Source organism: Cherax quadricarinatus, unplaced genomic scaffold (genome assembly GCF_038502225.1).
Source record: "Cherax quadricarinatus isolate ZL_2023a unplaced genomic scaffold, ASM3850222v1 Contig441, whole genome shotgun sequence".
NCBI lineage: Eukaryota > Metazoa > Arthropoda > Malacostraca > Decapoda > Parastacidae > Cherax > Cherax quadricarinatus.
The window spans coordinates 73,356-96,841 of NW_027195467.1; the positions used below are offsets into that span (position 1 = coordinate 73,356).

The 23,486-nt window shown below is 38.2% G+C and overlaps 1 protein-coding gene across 1 annotated transcript in view; it reads right to left on the bottom strand.

Moving 5' to 3' along the window:
- LOC138851376 (keratin-associated protein 5-9-like) overlaps positions 1-23,486 on the bottom strand; it is a 113,564-nt gene that overhangs the window by 21,423 nt on the left and 68,655 nt on the right. Inside the window, exons 4-5 of the mRNA XM_070080433.1 lie at positions 21,227-21,355; positions 3,092-3,220 (exon numbers count right to left, since the gene is read on the bottom strand). Of these exons, the coding sequence (XP_069936534.1) occupies positions 3,092-3,220; positions 21,227-21,355 (258 nt within the window). The remainder of the gene's footprint in view (positions 1-3,091; positions 3,221-21,226; positions 21,356-23,486) is intronic.

Consider the following 23,486-nt stretch of genomic DNA (forward strand, 5'->3'; position numbering starts at 1 on the left):
GTCATACTGCTTACTGTTATAAGCCTGGTCATACTGCTTACTGTTATAAGCCTGGTCATACTGCTTACTGTCATAAGCCTGGTCATACTGCTTACTGTCATAAGCCTGGTCATACTGCTTACTGTTATAAGCCTGGTCATACTGCTTACTGTCATAAGCCTGGTCATACTGCTTACTGTTATAAGCCTGGTCATACTGCTTACTGTTATAAGCCTGGTCATACTGCTTACTGTTATAAGCCTGGTCATACTGCTTACTGTTATAAGCCTGGTCATACTGCTTACTGTCATAAGCCTGGTCATACTGCTTACTGTCATAAGCCTGGTCATACTGCTTACTGTTATAAGCCTGGTCATACTGCTTACTGTTATAAGCCTGGTCATACTGCTTACTGTCATAAGCCTGGTCATACTGCTTACTGTTATAAGCCTGGTCATACTGCTTACTGTTATAAGCCTGGTCATACTGCTTACTGTCATAAGCCTGGTCATACTGCTTACTGTCATAAGCCTGGTCATACTGCTTACTGCCATAAGCCTGGTCATACTGCTACAGTCATAAGCCTGGTCATACTGCTACAGTCATAAGCCTGGTCATACTGCTACAGTCATAAGCCTGGTCATACTGCTACAGTCATAAGCCTTGTCATACTGCTTACTGTCATAAGCCTGGTCATACTGCTTACTGTCATAAGCCTGGTCATACTGCTACAGTCATAAGCCTGGTCATACTGCTTACTGTCATAAGCCTGGTCATACTGCTTACTGTCATAAGCCTGGTCATACTGCTACAGTCATAAGCCTGGTCATACTGCTTACTGTCATAAGCCTGGTCATACTGCTTACTGTTATAAGCCTGGTCATACTGCTTACTGTCATAAGCCTGGTCATAATGCTTACTGTCATAAGCCTGGTCATACTGCTTACTGTTATAAGCCTGGTCATACTGCTTACTGTTATAAGCCTGGTCATACTGCTTACTGTTATAAGCCTGGTCATACTGCTTACTGTTATAAGCCTGGTCATACTGCTTACTGTCATAAGCCTGGTCATACTGCTTACTGTCATAAGCCTGGTCATACTGCTTACTGTTATAAGCCTGGTCATACTGCTTACTGTTATAAGCCTGGTCATACTGCTTACTGTCATAAGCCTGGTCATACTGCTTACTGTTATAAGCCTGGTCATACTGCTTACTGTTATAAGCCTGGTCATACTGCTTACTGTCATAAGCCTGGTCATACTGCTTACTGTCATAAGCCTGGTCATACTGCTTACTGCCATAAGCCTGGTCATACTGCTACAGTCATAAGCCTGGTCATACTGCTACAGTCATAAGCCTGGTCATACTGCTACAGTCATAAGCCTGGTCATACTGCTACAGTCATAAGCCTGGTCATACTGCTTACTGTCATAAGCCTGGTCATACTGCTTACTGTCATAAGCCTGGTCATACTGCTTACTGTCATAAGCCTGGTCATACTGCTACAGTCATAAGCCTGGTCATACTGCTTACTGTCATAAGCCTGGTCATACTGCTTACTGTCATAAGCCTGGTCATACTGCTACAGTCATAAGCCTGGCCATACTTCTTACTGTCATAAGCCTGGTCATACTGCTTACTGTCATAAGCCTGGTCATACTGCTACAGTCATAAGCCTGGTCATACTGCTTACTGTCATAAGCCTGGTCATACTGCTTACTGTCATAAGCCTGGTCATACTGCTTACTGTCATAAGGCTGGTCATACTGCTTACTGTTATAAGCCTGGTCATACTGCTTACTGCCATAAGCCTGGTCATACTGCTACAGTCATAAGCCTGGTCATACTGCTACAGTCATAAGCCTGGTCATACTGCTTACTGTCATAAGCCTGGTCATACTGCTTACTGTCATAAGCCTGGTCATACTGCTACAGTCATAAGCCTGGTCATACTGCTTACTGTCATAAGCCTGGTCATACTGCTTACTGCCATAAGCCTGGTCATACTGCTTACTGCCATAAGCCTTGTCATACTGCTTACTGCCATAAGCCTGGTCATACTGCTTACTGTCATAAGCCTGGTCATACTGCTTACTGCCATAAGCCTGGTCATACTGCTTACTGCCATAAGCCTGGTCATACTGCTTACTGCCATAAGCCTGGTCATACTGCTTACTGTCATAAGCCTGGTCATACTGCTTACTGCCATAAGCCTGGTCATACTGCTTACTGCCATAAGCCTGGTCATACTGCTTACTGCCATAAGCCTGGTCATACTGCTTACTGTCATAAGCCTGGTCATACTGCTTACTGTCATAAGCCTGGTCATACTGCTACAGTCATAAGCCTGGTCATACTGCTTACTGTCATAAGCCTGGTCATACTGCTTACTGCCATAAGCCTGGTCATACTGCTTACTGTCATAAGCCTGGTCATACTGCTTACTGTCATAAGCCTGGTCATACTGCTTACTGTCATAAGCCTGGTCATACTGCTTACTGTCATAAGCCTGGTCATACTGCTTACTGCCATAAGCCTGGTCATACTGCTTACTGCCATAAGCCTGGTCATACTGCTTACTGCCATAAGCCTGGTCACACTGCTTACTGCCATAAGCCTGGTCACACTGCTTACTGCCATAAGCCTGGTCATACTGCTTACTGCCATAAGCCTGGTCACACTGCTTACTGTCATAAGCCTGGTCATACTGCTTACTGCCATAAGCCTGGTCATACTGCTTACTGCCATAAGCCTGGTCATACTGCTTACTGCCATAAGCCTGGTCACATAGCACCAACATCTTTACTGATCAAACCCTCAATCATAAACTTTCGCTGATAAGAGTCAGTTCTTTTAATTATTTACTGAGTTGGGGAATAAAAATAACAGCTGAAAACCCTACAAAACTTTAAAACATTCCATATATTATTACTAAATTCCTTTCACTCCCTTAATGCATAAAAACACACTCTTGTTTTAATAAATGTAATAAAAAATAAAAAAAAATAATTTGATTTAATTAAAGGTATTGTAATACATGTTGCTTCAATAAGTTCAAGAATAGCCTATTTTACAACACATTTCTTTGCATTTGTTAAACATAGCTTACCATAAGCGTAACAACAGCTGCAAAACCCGGAAAAGCAGTTTCCAAGAGCATATTCACCAGTCAGGCAGGAACTTCTACACGAACCACCCTTGTTATTTTCTAAACATTCTGAGTCGAATGCTTCACAATCTGTGAAAGAAATATTTATCAGTTTTTTTGTATATTAATGCAGTTGTATGAAACTACTTTTTTTAACTCATTATATTCCCTCATATGTCTAGTAGAGGTAATATTACACATTTTCCCATTTTCTCACTGATAAACTTAGAAGGTTCGTTTAGAAGTACTGTTATCTGCTTGTAAATATCTTACCATTTACCCGACATCATCACTGCTGTCTACCTATGTAAGTTCTATTATGTGCACTGTAGCAGTATTGTAATCTACTTTTCCTGTCTAATCAGGATCACTGTAGCTGTAATGTTACCTCACTATAACTGCATTGGTTTTCGGCAAATGCAGCTAAAGTCACTGTCTCCACATTTTAAATGTAAATATAAATATACATGTTAGAGTGTGTGAGAGGGAGATTATTTCCCAGTATAGAATATTACCAAGTAAAGTAGGCCTTAGGCAGGGATGTGTGATGTCACCATGTTTCTTCAACATATTTATAGACAGGGTTGGCAAGAGGTGTGGGGTTATAAGATAAAGAATCTAACAAAAAGTGCGAGTTATCACAATTGCTCTTTGCTGATGACACTGTGATTTTGGGAGATTCTGAAGAGAAGTTGCAGAGACTGGTAGACGAGATTGGTAGTTTATGTAAAAGGAAATTAAAAGTAAATATTGGAAAAAGTAAGGTGACGGCAATAAAAAGTTAGGTATCGGAAGATTAGATATCAGACTGGAGGTAGAGAATCTGGAGGAGATTAATGTATTCAGATAGTTGGGAGTAGACGTGTCAGCAGATGAATCTGTGAAAGATGATGTGAATCACAAAACTGATGAGAGGAAAAATGTGAGTGGTGCACTTACGTGAGTTATGCAGAGAATCCACTTCTAAAATTAGGAGCTGCGGAGTTACTAAAAGTATTATCCAGAGTGCTGAGGTGGGATTGTTGACATTATTTGGACATTCAGAGACGACGGAACGAAACAGAATGACTTGGAGAGCGTATAAATCTGTAGTTGAAGGAGAGCGGGATAGGGCTCCACTTAGGAAATGTTGGGGGGAGGGGGTAAAAAAGGTGTAGTGTGTGAGCGACATGTTAAACAGGAGTGGAGACACACGGTTGTTAGGACTTGATGTGCTGTTACAGTGTGAACAAGTTAACATTTAGGAAACGATTCAGGGAAACTGGCAGGCCGAACTTGAGTCCAGCAGATGGGAAGTGCAGTGTGGGAAGTACTGTGAAGGAGGCGTGTTAATGATGCAGATTTATACCTGCAGTGTAGGCACGCCTCTGGCAAGAAGGTGATGGAGTGAATGTTGATGAAAGTTTTTCTTTTCTGGGCTACCCTGAATTGGTGGCAAACAGCCAATGTGTTAATTAAAAAAATAAGAAAAATAATAAATTTTAATAAATATTCTTCTTCCGATTTCCAAAAAAAAAAAAATCCCATTTGCCTGACTATTAATAAATAAACGAAAAAGATTCGAACCCAGGGTAAACCAATCTAATACCAGCGGGCCACTGCTGTAACTACTACGTCTCTGTAGAGTTATCACCCACTTTTACTTCCTTTAAGGAGGGAATTTGTTAATGTTCTATAACTACTACTTCTACGACCATCACATCTACATTACTGTGTATATTAATTAGGACAGTGATGAAATAACATATTTCTAAAATTAATGTTTACTTGAAAAATACAATGTAATAATATGACAGATGATTGATTTAATAAGAGAAATTAATAGATGAAGGGTTCAGAGAACCGACATGTTGATAAATTAGACACATGTGCAACTCTTGGGTATCTTTATTGAGGAAACGTTTCGCCACACAGTGGCTTCATCAGTCCATACAAATGGCTTCATCAGTATGGACTGATTAAGCCACAGTGTGGCGAAACGTTTCCTCAATAAAGATACCCAAGAGTTGCACATGTGTCTAATTTATCAAGAGAAATTAATACCATTTGAATTTATAAGCATTATTGACATAGAATTAACTTGTGTAGAACATATTTTGTTAAGTTTGTCGCAGTTTTTCCAGATTATTTAACAGTAACAATTATCTTCTCTACAGTTTATCAGTGTTCTTCCAGTATCCTGTGTTTGGTTATTTCCCATATATTCTTAATTGCGTTGACGAGAAAATATATGTCGTGCCGAATAGGCAGAACTTGCGATCTTGGCTTAAATAGCAACGCTCATCTTGCCATATAGGACAAGTGAAAATTTGTGTATGCAAATATATAATATAAAAATATATATATATAATATGTAAAACTGGTCAATTAGCAAGAACTCACTTAAAATTAAGTTCTTTCTAAAATTTTCTCTTATACGTTTAAAGATATATTTTTTTCATTAATGTTGATGTAAAAATTTAAAATTTTGCACCAAAAGGAACTTAGAAAACTTACCTAACCTTATTATAAGAAGCGCAATTTATTTTAGCCTAACCCAACTAAAAATATTTTAGATTTGATTACAGTAATTTAATACTAAACAAACACAGTGAAATATAATTTTTTCGTTAGGTTCAGAATGATTTTGGTGAAATTATTGCATACACAAATTTTCACTTGTCCTATATGGCAAGATGAGCGTTGCTATTTAAGCCAAGATCGCAAGTTCTGCCTATTCTGCACGACATATATATATATATATATATATATATATATATATATATATATATATATATATATATATATATATATATATATATATATATATATATATATATATACATATATATATATATATATATATACATATATATATATATATATATATATATGTATATATATATATATATATATATATGTATATATATATATATATATATACATATATATATATATATATATAGATATATATATATATATATATATATATATATATATATATATATATATATATATATATATATATATATATATATATATATATGTATATATATATATATATATATATATATATATATATATATATATATATATATATATATATATATATATATATATATATATTTAAATATATATATGTATATATATTTATATATATATATATATATATATATATATATATATATATATACGATATATATATATATATATATATACGTTATATATATATATATATATATATAACGTATATATATATATATATATATATATATACGTATATATATATATATATATATATATATATATATATATATATATATATATATATATATATATATATATGTATATATATATATATATATATATATATATATATATATATATGTATATATATGTATATATATATATATATATATATATATATATATATATATATATATATATATATATATATATATATATATATATATATATATGTGTATTTTATTTTTTATTATCACACTGGCCGATTCCCACCAAGGCAGGGTGGCCCGAAGAAGAAAAACTTTCACGATCATTCACTCCATCACTGTCTTGCCAGAAGGGTGCTTTACACTACAGTTTTTAAACTGCAACATTAACACCCCTCCTTCAGAGTGCAGGCACTGTACTTCCCATCTCCAGGACTCAAGTCCGGCCTGCCGGTTTCCCTGAACCCCTTCATAAACGTTACTTTGCTCACACTCCAACAGCACGTCAAGTATTAAAAACCATTCGTCTCCATTCACTCCTATCAAACACGCTCACGCACGCCTGCTGGAAGTCCAAGCCCCTCGCACACAAAACCTCCTTTACCCCCTCCCTCCAACCTTTCCTAGGCCGACCCCTACCCCGCCTTCCTTCCACTACAGACTGATACACTCTTGAAGTCATTCTGTTTCGCTCCATTCTCTCTACATGTCCGAACCACCTCAACAACCCTTCCTCAGCCCTCTGGACAACAGTTTTGGTTATCCCGCACCTCCTCCTAACTTCGAAACTACGAATTCTCTGCATTATATTCACACCACACATTGCCCTCAGACATGACATCTCCACTGCCTCCAGCCTTCTCCTCGCTGCAACATTCATCACCCATGCTTCACACCCATATAAGAGTGTTGGTAAAACTATACTCTCATACATTCCCCTCTTTGCCTCCAAGGACAAAGTTCTTTGTCTCCACAGACTCCTAAGTGCACCACTCACCCTTTTCCCCTCATCAGTTCTATGATTCACCTCATCCTTCATAGACCCATCCGCTGACACGTCCACTCCCAAATATCTGAATACATTCACCTCCTCCATACTCTATCCCTCCAATCTGATATCCAATCTTTCATCACCTAATATTTTTGTTATCCTCATAACCTTACTCTTTCCTGTATTCACTTTTAATGATTCTTCTTTTGCACTCTACCAAATTCATCCACCAATCTCTGCAACTTCTCTTCAGAATCTCCCAAGAGCACAGTGTCATCAGCAAAGAGCAACTGTGACAACTCCCACTTTATGTGTGATTCCTTATCTTTTAACTCCACGCCTCTTGTCAAGACCCTCGCATTTACTTCTCTTACAACCCCGTCTATAAATGTATTAAACAACCACGGTGACATCACACATCCTTGTCTAAGGCCTACTTTTACTGGGAAATAATTTCCTTCTTTCCTATGTACTCTAACTTGAGCCTCACTATCCTCGTAAAAACTCTTCACTGCTTTCAGTAACCTACCTCCTACACCATACACCTGCAACATCTGCCACATTGCCCCCCTATCCACCCTGTCAAACGCCTTTTCCAAATCCATAAATGCCACAAAGACCTCTTTAGCCTTATCTAAATACTGTTCACTTATATGTTTCACTGTAAACACCTGGTCCACACACCCCCTACCTTTCCTAAAGCCTCCTTGTTCATCTGCTATCCTATTCTCAGTCTTTTAATTCTTTCAATAATAACTCTAACATACACTTTACCAGGTATCGCATTTTGCATTTACTTCTCTTACAACCCCATCTATAAATGTATTAAACAACCACGGTGACATCACACATCCCTGTCTAAGGCCTACTTTTACTGGGAAATAATTTCCCTCTTTCCTATGTACTCTAACTTGAGCCTCACTATTCTCGTAAAAACTCTTCACTGCTTTCAGTAACCTACCTCCTACACCATACACCTGCAACATCTGCCACATTGCCCCCCTATCCACACTGTCATACGCCTTTTCCAAATCAATAAATGCCACAAAGACCTCTTTAGCCTTATCTAAATACTGTTCACTTATATGTTTCACTGTAAACACCTGGTCCACACACCCCCTATCTTTCCTAAAGCCTTCTTGTTCATCTGCTATCCTATTCTCAGTCTTACTTTTAATTCTTTCAGTAATAACTCTACCATACACTTTACCAAGTTTCGCATTTCGCATTTACTTCTCTTACAACCCCATCTATAAATATATTAAACAACCACGGTGACATCTCACATCCCTGTCTAAGGCCTACTTTTACTGGGAAATAATTTCCCTCTTTCCTATGTATTCTAACTTGAGCCTCACTATCCTTGTAAAAACTCTTCACTGCTTTCAGTAACCTACCTCCTACAGCATACATCTCCAACATCTGCCACATTGCCCCCCTATCCACCCTGTCATACGCCTTTTCCAAATCCATAAATGCCACAAAGACCTCTTTAGCCTTATCTAAATACTGTTCACTTACATGTTTCACTGTAAACACCTGGTCCACACACCCCCTACCTTTCCTAAAGCCTCCTTGTTAATCTGCTATCCTATTCTCAGTCTGACTTTTAATTCTTTCAATGATAACTCTACCATACACTTTACCAGGTATACTCAACAGACTTATCCCCCTATAATTTTTGCACTCTCTTTTGTCTCCTTTGCCTTTATACAAAGGAACTATGCATGCTCTCTGCCAATCCCTAGGTACCTTACCCTCTTCCATACATTTATTAAATAATTGCACCATCGACTCCAAAACTATATCCCCACCTGCTTTTAACATTTCTATCTTTATCCCATCAATCCCGGCTGCCTTACCCCCTTTCATTTTACCTACTGCCTCACGAACTTCCCCCACACTCACAACTGGCTCTTCCTCACTCCTACAAGATGTTATTCCTCCCTGCCCTATACACGAAATCACAGCTTCCCTATCTTCATCAACATTTAACAATTCCTCAACATATTCCCTCCATCTTCCCAATACCTCTAACTCTCCATTTAATAATTCTCCTCTCCTATTTTTAACTGACAAATCCATTTGTTCTCTAGGCTTCCTTACCTTGCTAATCTCACTCCAAAACTTTTTCTTATTTTCAACAAAATTTGTTGATAACATCTCACCCACTCTCTCATTTGCTCTCTTTTTACATTGCTTCACCACTCTCTTAACCTCTCTCTTTTTCTCCATATACTCTTCCCTCCTTGCATCACTTCTACTTTGTAAAAACTTCTCATATGCTAACTTTTTCTCCCTTACTACTCTCTTTACATCATCATTCCACCAATCGTTCTTCTTCCCTCCCGCACCCACTTTCCTGTAGCCACAAACTTCTGCTGAACACTCTAACACTACATTTTTAAACCTACCCCATACCTCTTCGACCCCATTGCCTATGCTCTTATTAGCCCATCTATCCTCCAATAGCTATTTATATCTTTCCCTAACCGCCTCCTCTTTTAGTTTATAAATCTTCACCTCTCTCTTCCCTGATGCTTCTATTCTCCTTGTATCCCATCTACCTTTTACTCTCAGTGTAGCTACAAGTAGAAAGTGATCTGATATATCTGTGGCCCCTCTATAAACATGTACATCCTGAAGTCTACTCAACAGTCTTTTATCTACCAATACATAATCCAACAAACTACTGTCATTTCGCCCTACATCATATCTTGTATACTTATTTATCCTCTTTTTCTTAAAATATCTATTACCTATAACTAAACCCCTTTCTATACAAAGTTCAATCAAAGGGCTCCCATTATCATTTACACCTGGCACCCCAAACACACCTACCACACCCTCTCTAAAAGTTTCTCCTACTTTAGCATTCAGGTCCTCTACCACAATTACTCTCTCACTTGGTTCAAAGGCTCCTATACATTCACTTAACATCTCCCAAAATCTCTCTCTCTCTCCTCTGCATTCCTCTCTTCTCCAGGTGCATACACGCTTATTATGACTAACCTAACACCTTCAAACACCTCCGAATACTCCCAAAACACTACTGATTACTACCAAATCACCACTGAATACTACCAAATCACCATCAAAATCACCAGAAACTAAGTTTATCATCACCACCCAACATCCTTTTTATAGAATGAATATTCTTACCGCATTTTATGTTGCATATCACATTTCCTCTTCCACATCATCCCTAAACATCCTTCCTTGATCATTCCGTATATCACCTAGAGATGTTTTAAACCCCCGACGAACCCATCACGACGTAGGAGCCAGAGTGTAGTAGGTGGTGTTGGAGTGGTGATGGTTGCTCTGGCTCCTACGTCGTGATGGGTCCGTCGGGGGGTTAAAACAACTCTAGGAGATATACGGAATGAATAAGGAAGGATGTTTAGGGATGATGTGGAAGAGGAAATGTGATATGCAGCATAAAATGCGGTAAGTATATTCATTCTATAAAAAGGATGTTGGATGGTGATGTTAAACTTAGTTTCTGGTGATTTTGACGGTGATTTGGTAGTATTCAGTGGTGATTTGGTAGTAATCAGTAGTGTTTTGGGAGTATTTGGAGGTGTTTGAAGGTGTTAGGTTAGGTTAGGTTAGGTTACCTGGAGGTTACCTGGAGGTTATTCCGGGGATCAACGCCCCCGCGGCCCGGTCCATGACCAGGCCTCCCGATGGATCAGGGCCTGATCAACTAGGCTGTTACTGCTGGCCGCATGCAGTCCGACGTACGAGCCACAGCCCGGCTGATCCAGCACTGACTTTAGGTATCTGTCCAGCTCTCTCTTGAAGGCAGCCAGGGGTTTATTGGCAATTCCCCTAATGCTTGATGGGAGGCTGTTGAACAGTTTTGGGCCCCGGACACTTATGGTGTTTTCTCCTAGTGTACCAATGGCTCCCCTACTTTTTATTGGCGGCATTTTGCATCGCCTGCCCAGTCTTTTACTTTCGTAGGGAGTGATTTCTGTGTGCAGATTTGGGACCATTCCTTCCAAGATTTTCCAAGTGTAGATTATGATATATCTCTCCCTCCTGCGTTCCAACGAGTACAAGTCAAGTGCTTCCAAGCGTTCCCAGTAGTTAAGGTGCTTGACAGAACTTATACGTTCAGTAAAGGATCTCTGTACACTCTCTAGATCTGCGATTTCACCTGCTTTGTATGGAGATGTTAATGTACAGCAGTATTCCAGCCTAGAGAGAACAAGTGATTTGAAAAGGATCATCATGGGCTTGGCATCTCTCATTTTGAAAGTTCTCATTATCCATCCTATCATTTTCTTTGCACGTGCGATCGTGGCACTGTTGTGATCCTTGAAAGTGAGATCCTCAGACATTACTACTCCCAGGTCCCTTACATTATTTTTCCGCTCTATTGTATGGCCGGAGTCAGTAGTATACTCTGTTCTAGTTATTATCTCCTCCAGTTTTCCATAATGGAGTAGTTGGAATTTGTCCTCATTGAACATCATATTGTTTACCGTTGCCCACTGGAAAACTTTGTTTATATCTTCTTGGAGGGATAAGTTAGGTTAGGTTAGGTTAGGATAAGTTAGGTCAGGTTAGGTTAGGTTAGGTTAGGCTAGGTTAGGTTAGGTTAGGTTAGGATAAGTTAGGTTAGGTTAGGTTAGGTTCAGTTAGGATGGGTTAGGTTAGGTTAGGTTAGGATAAGTTAGGTTAGGTTAGGTGATTTGGTAGTAATCAGTAGTGTTTTGGGGAGTATTCGGAGGTGTTTGATGGTGTTAGGTTAGGTTAGGTTAGGATAAGTTAGGTTAGGTTAGGATAAGTTAGGTTAGGTTGGGTAATGTTAGGTTCGGTTCGGTTAGGTTAGGTTAGGTTAGGTTAGGTGATTTTGGTAGTAATCAGTAGTGTTTTGGGGAGTATTCGGAGGTGTTTGATGGTGTTAGGTTAGGTTAGGTTAGGTTAGGATAGGTTAGGTTGGGCTAGGTTAGGTAAGGTTGGGTTAGGTTGGGTAATGTTAGGTTAGGTTTGGTTAGGTTAGGAAAGGTTAGGTTAGGTTGGGTTCTTGGTTATAGTGATTTGAGGGGATTTCTATAAAAAGGAAGTTGGATGGTGATGTTAAACTTAGTTTCTGGTGATTCTGACGGTGATTTGGTAGTATTCAGTGGTGATTTAGTAGTAATCAGTAGTGTTTTGTGGAGTATTCGGAGGTGTTTTGATGGTGTTAGGTTAGGTTAGGTTAGGTTAGGATAGGTTCGGTTAGGTTAGGTTAGGTTAGGCTAGGTTAGGTTAGGTTCGGTTAGGTTAGGTTAGGTAAGGTTATGTTAGGTTCGGTTAGGTTAGGTTAGGTTAGGTTGGGTTAGGTTAGGAAAGGTTAGGTTAGGTTGGGTTCTTGGATATAGTGATTTGAGGGGATTTCTATAAAAAGGAAGTTGGATGGTGATGTTAAACTTAGTTTCTGGTGATTTTGACGGTGATTTGGTAATATTCAGTGGTGATTTGGTAGTAATCAGTAGTGTTTTGGGGAGTATTCGGAGGTGTTTTGATGGTGTTAGGTTAGGTTAGGTTAGGTTAGGATAGGTTCGGTTAGGTTAGGTTAGGTTAGGCTAGGTTAGGTTAGGTTCGGTTAGGTTAGGTTAGGTAAGATTAGGTTAGGTTCGGTTAGGTTAGGTTAGGTTAGGTTGGGTTAGGTTAGGAAAGGTTAGGTTAGGTTGGGTTCTTGGATATAGTGATTTGAGGGGATTTCTATAAAAAGGAAGTTGGATGGTGATGTTAAACTTAGTTTCTGGTGATTTTGACGGTGATTTGGTAATATTCAGTGGTGATTTGGTAGTAATCAGTAGTGTTTTGGGGAGTATTCGGAGATGTTTGATGGTGTTAGGTTAGGTTAGGTTATGTTAGGATAGGTTAGGTTAGGCTAGGTTAGGTAAGGTTAGGTTAGGATAGGTTAAGTTAGGTTAGGTTAGGTTAGGTTAGGTTCAGTTAGGTTAGGTTAGGATAAGTTAGGTTAGGGTATGTTAGGTTAGGTTAGGCTAGGATAGGTTAGGTTAGGTTAGGTTAGGTTAGGTGAGGTTAAGATAGGTTAGGTTAGGTTAGGTTAAGTTAGGTTAGGTTAGGTTAGGTTAGGTTAGGTTAGGTTAAGTTAGGTTAGGTTAGGTTAGGTTAGGTTTGGTTAGGTTAGGTTAAGTTAGGTTAGGCTAGGTTAGGTTAGGCTAGGATAGGTTAGGTTAGGTTCGGTTAGGTGAGTTGATTCAGGTGTTCGGTAAGGCGATGATTATCTTAAATCTACCTTGGATGTGAACCGCATTTCATGGCGTCTGTCTGTCCTGAGTTGACGCAGGTGTAGGGTAAGGAGATGGCCGTGTGATTTTCTACCTTGGGTGTGAACCGCATTACATGGTGGCGTCGGAGGGGGAAGGGGGAAGGCGCAATACTTTTGGGGTAAGGCATATAAGCTCAATGAGTCTCTCAGAGCGAGGAAAGTGTTTCTATTCGGAAATCGAGTAAATATTTCTACCATTGAGTGTGTTTACCAACAAGAAAATAATGTTCGATTTTGCGATAAAGTTTTCAAAACTAATTTGGAAATATCCAAAAATGGAGTCATTCAAAGTAATTCTGGAGTACTCTAATGTATTTTGGAAGTGTTCCAATATATTTTAGGTTAGGATAGTAGGTTAGGGTAGGGTAGGTTAGGTTAGGTTGGGTTAGGTTAGGTTAGGTTGGGTTAGGTAAGGTTAGGTTAGGATAGGTTAGGAATGGTTAGGATAGGTTCGGCTAGGTTAGGATAGGTTGGGTTAAGATAGGTTAGGTTAGGTTAGGTTAGGTTAGGTTAGGCTAGGTTAGGTTAGGTTAGGTTAAGGTTAGGTAGGTGTGTGTGTGTGTGTGTGTGTGTGTGTGTGTGTGTGTGTGTGTGTGTGTGTGTGTGTGTGTGTGTTAGGTGGTCATAGAGTTTTGTGAATATCTTGATTATAGTGATTTTAGTGGATTTGAGATGCATTTGTGGATGTGAAATGTGATTTTGTGTTTGTTCAGAAGAGGTGTGTTGGGAGATGGGTGAGTGGATCTGAAGAAATGCGGGTGAGATGGCGAGGTGTATGGGGAGGGTTGTAATTAGAAATATGGGGAGATTTTACTGAATATAAAGGTAATGTGTGAATATTTTAAAAAGAAATTATAGAAATGAAAAGTTATGATATATTGGAAAAAGAATGGAGGGGTGTTGAAAACATGTCGCAATAGTTGGGTAGTTGATGCGAGTATAATATTAATTTATGTGGATACAAGGAGATGGGTATGGAGAGGATTTTATTAGAATTTTAGTACTGTAGGGAGGAATGTGTATTACTTTTACGATTCAGTAAAAAGATGGGGAAAAAATGTGAATAAATTGGTAATTGATGAGGGTTGTGGGTAATGTAGTCGAATTAGAGATACCGAAAAAGATGGTATAAGTGGGTTCTTTTTGTGACTTTTTCTGATGAAATTAGTTAAAACGAGAAAAAATTGTGGGATGTGGGTGATGTGGGGTGTTGTGGGGTGTGGGTGAAGTGGGTTGTGGGTGTTGTGCCTTTTTCTGATGAAATTAGTTAAAACGAGAAAAAAAAATGTGGGGTGTTGTGGGTTGTGGGTGTTGTGGGTGCTGTGGGTTGTGGGTGTTGTGGGTGCTGTGGGTTGTGGGTGTTGTGGGTGTTGTGGGTTGGTGGGTGTTGTGGGTGTTGTGGGTTGTGGGTTGTTGTTGTTGTTGTGACTTTCTGATGAAATTAGTTAAAACGAGAAAAAATTGTGGGTGTTGTGACTTTCTGATGAAATTAGATAAAACGAGAAAAAATTGTGGGTGTTGTGGGGTGTGTGTGTGCGTGTGTGTTAGGTGTCATAGAGTTTTTTGTGAAAATCTTGGTTACAGTGATGACATTAGTTAAAACGAGTAAAATTTGTTGGTAATTGATGAGGGTAGTGTAGTCGAATTAGAGTTACCGAAAAAAAAGATGATATAAGTGGGTTGTGATGAAATTAGTTTAAAAACGATATTCAAAGGTGTTTTGAAGGTGTTCAAGGGTGTTTATGTGAGTATTCAAATGATTATGAGAGTGTTTTGGGGATGTTCAAAGTAAAGTGTTTGAGTTAGTTTTTGTGACTTTTTTCTGATGTATTGTGTCCCCTTAATAACTTTAATGAACTAAAAGGGTAAAAACGAGAAAATGCCTAGTCTGGAGACTGAGGGATGAGTTGTAATTTAATGAAATGTGTAAGTGCAGATAAATTAGAGATGTCAAATCTTATTTGGGAGTACTCAAATAGTGTTTTGGAAATGTTCAAAGGTGTTCAAAGGTGTTTTGAGTGTGTTCAAATGTTGTTTTTTTTGAAGGTGATCAAGGGTGTTTTGATTGAATTCAGCGTGTTTTAGTAGTATTCAGTGGTGTAATTGGGAGTACTCAAATAGTGTTTTGGAAATGTTCAAAGGTGTTCAAAGGTGTTTTGAAGGTGTTCAAGGGTGTTTTGAAGGTGTTCAAAGGTGTTTTGAGGTTATTCAAAGGTGTTTTTAGTGTGTTCAAATGATTATGAGAGTGTTTTGAAGGTCTTCAAAGGTGTTTTAAAGGTGTTCAAAGGTGTTTTGAAGGTGTTGAAGGGTGTTTTAATTGAATTCAGCGGTGTCTTAGTAGTATTCAGTGGTGTAATTGGGAGTACTCAAATTGTGTTTTTTTGGAAGTGTTTCAGTGTTGATTGGAAATGTTCAAAGGTGTTTTTGAAGGTGTTCAAGAGTGTTTTGAAGGTGTTCAAGGGTGTTTGAAGGTGTTGAAGGGTGTTTTGATTGATTTCAGCGGTGTTTTAGTAGTATTCAGTGGTGTAATTGGGAGTACTCAAATTGTGTTTTTTGGAAGTGTTTCAGTGTTGATTGGAAATGTTCAAAGGTGTTTTGAAGGTGTTCAAGAGTGTTTTGAAGGTGTTCAAAGGTGTTTATGTGAGTATTCAAATGATTTATGAGTGTTTTGGTGATGTTCAAAGTAAAAGTGTTTGAGTTAGTTTTTGTGACTTTTTCTGATGTACTGTGTCCCCTTATTAACTTTGAGTTAGTTTGAGTTAGTTTTTTGTGATAATGTTGTGTTGTATTTTGTAAAGAAATTGTGGGTATTAACGAAAAAAATGCGACTTTCTGATGATGAAAAATTTGGGTTAAGAGTGAAAATGTTTTCCCTATGATGTAGGTACTATATCCCCTTATTAACTTTAATGAACTAAAAGGCTCGACAAGTTTCAACCTGTGTGCGCGGTCATCACGTGACGTCACTACTATGTCCCCTTATTAACTTTAATGAACTAAAAGGGTCGACCTGATTCAACCTGTGTGCGCGTGACGTCACTGACCGCCGAGTAAACGCCCTTCTTAGGTCATTTGACTTGTTTAGACCTGTAGTAAGCATGCCCCCATAGGAGGAGTTCATTTGAATACTTACCCCATAGGGGGGGGATTCCAAAAACTTGATTCGAGGAATTGGAGAATTTCGAAAACCCCATAGGGGGGAATCCAAAAACTTGCATTATCGAGAAAATTTGATCCGAGGAAGTAGAGTCCTTTTTATTATCGAGAAATTTTGGTAAATGGGGGTTGGGGGTGGAAGGAGGGACAATCCAAAAAAACCTTGATCCAAGGAGATGGAGAATTTCGAAAACCCCATAGGGGGGATCCAAAACAAACTTGATCCGAGAAGATGGAGACTTTGATTTCGAAAAATTTTGGGATGGAGGTGAAAGTGAGAGGGGGAATTCAAAAAACTTGATCCGAGGAGATGGAGAGCACAAGAAAATGAAATTCAAAAAAAATTCGAGAAAAATCGGAAAAAAATTCGGGGCGCGGGGGCGATCCGGATGACGCTGCAGAAGGCGCAGCAGAAGGCGCGGGCGGGGGTCTCAAAGGGCGCGGGCGGGCGCGCGAGCGGGCGCGCGCGGGGGTCGCGAAGGGCGCGGGCGGGGCGCGTGGGCGGGCGCGCGGCGCGACGGGGGGTCGCGAAGGGGGGTCGCGAAGGGGGGTCGTGGGCGGGGGTATTGGTTGGGGGGGGTCAAGGGTGAGGTAGTCTCGAGGGCGAGGTCAAGGTCAAACCGGAAGTAACACCTAGGTGTGAAAAGGGGACCCTCCAGCTGCTGGTCCTAGACCGGATACACCGCTCAGTGGAAGGCCTTTTCCGGAAGGGTGCGCTCAGTGGAAGGCCCTAAACCGGATACAGCCTCCAGAGGAAAAATTCACTACTTATATATATATATATATATATATATATATATATATATATATATATATATAAATATATATATATAATATACATAATATATATATATATATATATATAAATATATATATATATATATAAATATACATATATATATATAAATATACATATATATATATATATACATATATATATATAAATATACATATATATATATATATACATATATATATATAAATATACATATATATATATATATATATACATATATATAAATATACATATATATATATACATATATATATATATATATACATACATATATATACATATATATTTATTTAAAACATCGGCCGTTTCCCACCAAGGCAGGGTGGCCCGAAAAATTAAAACTTTCATCATTCACTCCATCACGGTCTTGCCAAAGGCAGGCTTACACTACACTTATAAAACTGCAACAGTATCACCCCTCCTTCAGAGTGCCGGCTTTGTACTTCCCATCTACAAGAATCATGTTCGACCTGCCGGTTTCCCTGAATCCCTTCATAAAAGTAACTATGCTCACACTCCAACAGCAAGTCAAGTTCAACAAACCATTTGACTTCATTTTCTTCTATCTAACAAGCTCATGCAAGCGGGCTGGAAGTCCAAGCCCCTCGCACACAAAAGCTCCTTTACTCCTCAGTACTCCCTTTTCTACGTCAACCCCTACCTCGCCTTCCTTACACTACAGATTTATACTCTCTCAAAGTCATTCTATTTCGTTCCACCCTCTCGACATGTCCAAACCATCTCAATAACCCCTACTTACCCCTCTGGATAATAGTTTGGTAATCCTGCATCTCCTAATAATCTACAAACTACAGATTCTTTGCATAATATTCCCACCACACATTGCCCTCAAACATGACATCTAAATTGCCTCCAGCCTTCCCCTAGTTGCAACATTCACAATCCATGTCTCACACCAATACAAGAGTGTTGGCATAAGAACATAAGAACATAAGAAAGAAGGAACACTGCAACAGGCCTATTGACCCACGCGGAGCAGGTCCATGTCCTCCCCCGGATTAGACCAATGACCCACCCCCCCGGATTATCCCAATGACCCACCCAATCTGGTCATCCCCACTCAATAATGGAGCACTGTACCAGACCCTGCAGCAAAGCTAGTCAGGTCCAACTCACATGTATTTATCTAACCTATTTTTAAAACTACACAACGTTTTAGCCTCAATAACTGTACTTGGGAGTTTGTTCCACTCATCCACAACTCTATTACCAAACCAGTGGTTTCCTACATCCTTCCTGAATATGAATTTTTCCAACTTGAAAACTTTGCTTCCAGTCCTGTCTTGGACGGAAATTTTCAGCACACTATTTACATCCCCTTTATTTATTCCTGTTTTCCATTTATACACCTTGATCATATCCTCCCTAATTCTACGCCTTTCGAGAGAGTGCAGATTCAGGGCCCTCAGTCTGTTCTCATAGGGAAGATTTCTGATACATGGGATCATCTTTGTCATCCTCCTTTGTACGTTTTCCAGAGCATTTATATCCATTCTGTAATACGGTGACCAGAACTGACCAGCATAGTCTAAATGAGGCCTAACCAAGGATATATAGAGTTGAAGAACAATCAGAGGACTTCTATTATTTATGCTTCTAGATATGAAGCCAAGAATTCTGTTAGATTTATTGCGAACACTAATGCACTGTTGTCTTGGTTTTAGATTACTGCTAACCAGAACTCCTCAATCCTTTTCGCAATCGGAAGTATTAAGATCTACATTATTTAGTTTACATGGGGCATGGTTATTTAACTGTCCAATATTTAGAACTTTGCATTTGTCAATATTAAACTGCATCTGCTTTGCTTTCGTGGATTAAGTTCTTTATCTCCACAGACTTCTCACATTTTTCCTCTCATCAGTTCTATCATTCACCTCATCTTTAATAGACTCATCTGCTGAAACATCGACTACTAAATATATGAATACATTCACCTCCTCCATACTCTCACCTTGCAATCTGATATCCAATCTTCCATTACCAAATTTTTTGGTTATCCTGATCCCCTTAATCTTTCCTGTATTCACTTACAATTTCTTTCTTTTACATTCCCTACCAAACTCATCAACCTACCCATCAGAAACTCTCATCAGCAAATAGCAACAGTGACAACTCCTACTTTGTGTCTGATTCTTTGTGTTTTAACCTCACACCACTTGCCAACACCCGAGCATTCACTTCTCTTACAACTCCATCTATAAATATATTGAACATCCACAGTGACATCACACATACTTGTCTAAGGCCTACTTTTACTGGGAAATAATCTCTCTCACGTCTACAAGCTCTAATATGAGCCTCACTATCCTCGTAAAGACTCTTCACTTCTTTCAATAACCTACCTCGCATTCATTACATTTCTAACATCTGCCAAAATGCACTTTTATGTACCCTGTCATACGTATTTTCCAAATCCATAAATGCCACAAAAACCACTTTGCCCTTATCTAAATACTGTTCACTATGTGTTTCACAGTAAACACTTGGTCTACACACCCCCTACCTTTCGTTAAGCCTTGTTCATCTGCTATCCTGCTCTCCGTCTTACTCTTAATTCTTTCAATAATAACTCTACCATACACCTTTTCCAGGTATACTCAAGAGACTTATTGCCATATAATTCTTAAACACTCTTTTGTTGCCTTTACCTTTATACAAAGGAATTTTGCATGCTCTCTGCCAATCCCTAGATACCTAACCTTCTTCCATATATTTATTAAATGAAAACATTAACTACTCCAAAATTACATCCCCACCTACTTTTAGCATTTCTGTCATTATCCCATCAATCAAAGCTGCTTTAACCCCTTGCATTCTCCCCACTGCCCGATGCACTTCTCCTACACTCCCAAGTAGTACTTCCTCACTCCTATAAGATGTTATTCATCCTTGCCCTTTGCAAGAAACCATGGCCTCGGTATCTTCAGCAACATTTAAAATTCCTCTATATATTCCTTCCATCTTCCTGATATCTATAACTCTCCATTTTATATTCTCCTACCCTATTTTTAATTAACAAATTAATTCATTCCCTCGGTTTTCTCTATTTATTAATTTCACTCCATTTTTTTCATATTTTTATCAAAATTTGTGAATAATATATCTCCCACTCTCTTATTTGCTCTCTTTTTACACTGCTTCCCCACTCTCTTAACCTCTCCTATTCTCTCCATATTCTCCTTCCTCCTTGCATCACTTTTACTTTGTAGAAACATCTCAAATGCTCACTTTTGCTTCCTTACTATTCTCTTTACATAATAATTCCACCAATCACTCTTCTTCCCTATTGCACCCACTTTCCTGTAACCACAAACTTCTGCTGAACACTCTAACACAATTTTAAATCTACAGCATACATCTTCCACCCTATTGCCTATACTCTCACTATCCTATTTGTCCTCCATCAGTTGGTTAGATCTTATCCTAATTGCCTCCTCCTTTAGTTTATAAACCTTCACCTTTCTCTTACTTGCTGCTTCTATTTTCCTTGAGTCCCATCTACCTATTCAATAAAATACATAAAATAGTTTTTTCTTGTGTGTATTATATTAGTTGTAAAATTAAGATGAGAAAAAAAAAATTATTTTAAAATCAGGTATTTTTAATTTTTTAAATAACTAACTTTTAGGGTAACAACATGAGCAGGATCCTGGTGCACACCTTCCAACAGTAACTTCACCAGTCTGGCAGCTACTTCTACACGCACCAGGGATGTCTAGATATATGCATTCTGAGTTATATGCTCCACAATCTGTTAAGGAAACATTGATCAGGTTAATATTTATTCAAACAGTTGAAAAATTATTTTTAACAGGTATGTGTCAACACATGTCCATAAAAGGCATCCCTAGGCATTTTCTGATCCACCAATGGAAGAACAAACGATATTTCTGTAGACCTTATGTTATTTCCTGACATCCTGAGAATTCCCTACATTAGATTGTGTGATCTAGTGGTCTAAAGCGACAGAAGTTTTCTCTCACCTTGAGGCAAGCCAAAACAGCATGGGTTCGACTCCTTGGCTTGTGCGGTGTTGTTATTGATCAATACCACTTGTTCCATTGGTATAATATATATATATATATATATATATATATATATATATATATATATATATATATATATATATATATATATATATATATATATATATATATATATCTATATATATATACATATATGTATATATATATATATATATATATATATATACATATATATATATATATGTCGTGCCGAATATGTAAAACTGGTCAATTAGCAAGAACTATATTAAGTCCCTTCTAAAATTTTCTCTTATACGTTTAAAGATATATTTTTTTCATTATATATATATTTTACTTAGAAAACTTATATATATAACAAGCGCAATTTATTTTAGCCTAACCCAACTAAATATATTTTAGATTTGTTTACAATAATTTAATACTAAACAAACACAGTGAAATATATTTTTTTCGTTAGGTTCAGAATGATGGCGAAATTATTGCATACACAAATTTTCACTTGTCCTATATATGAGCGTTGCTATTTAAGCCAAGATCGCAAGTTCTGCCTATTCGGCACGACATATATATATGTATGTATATATGTATGTATATATATATATATATATATATATATATATGTATATATATATATATATATATATATATATATATATATATATATATATATATATATGTATATATATATATATATATTTATTTAACACATCGGCCGTTTCCCACCAAGGCAGGGTGGCCCGAAAAATTAAAACTCTCATCATTCACTGTCTTGCCAAAGGCAGGCTTACACTAAAGTTATATAACTGCAACAGCATCACCCCTCCTTCAGAGTGCCGGCTTTGTACTTCCCATCTACAAGAATCAAGTTCGACCTGCCGGTTTCCCTGAATCCCTTCATAAAAGTTACAATGCTCACACTCCAACAGCAAGTCAAGTCCTAAAAACCATTTGCCTCCATTTTCTTCTATCTAACATGCTACTGCAAGACTGCTGGAAGTCCAAGCCCCTCTCACACAAAACCTCCTTTACTCCTCAGTACTACCTTTTCTACGCCAACCAATACCTCGCCTTCCCGACACTACAGATTTATACTCTCTCAAAGTCATTCTATTTCGTTCCCCCCTCTCGACATGTCCAAACCATCTCAATAACCCCTACTCAGCCCTCTGGATAATAGTTTGGTAATCCTGCATCTCCTAAGAATCTACAAACTACAGATTCTCTGCATTATATTCCCACCACACATTGCCCTCAAACATGACTTCTAAACTGCCTCCAGCCTTCTCCTAGTTGCAACATTCACAATCCATGTCTCACACCTATACCAGAGCGTTTGTATAACTATATTCTCATTCATTCCTCTCTTTGCTTTCGTGGATTAAGTTCTTAGTCTCCACAGACTCCTCACATTTTTCCTCTCATCAGTTCTATCATTCACCTCATCTTTCTGAAACATCGACATCTGCTGAAACATCGACTCCTAAATATCTGAATACATTCACCTCCTCCATACTCTCCCCTTGCAATCTGATATCCAATCTTCCATTACCAAATTTTTTGGTTATCCTGATCCCCTTAATCTTTCCTGTATTTACTTATCATTTCTTTCTTTTACATACCCTACCAAACCCATCAACCTACCAATCAGAAACTCCCGTCAGCAAATAGCAACAGTGACAACTCCTACTTTGTGTCTGATTCTTTGTGTTTTAACCTCACACCACTTGCCAACACCCGAGCATTCACTTCTCTTACAACTCCATCTATAAATATATTGAACATCCACGGTGACATCGCCCATCCTTGTCTAAGGCCTACTTTTACTGGGAAATAATCTCTCTCACGTCTACATGCTCTAATATGAGCCTCACTATC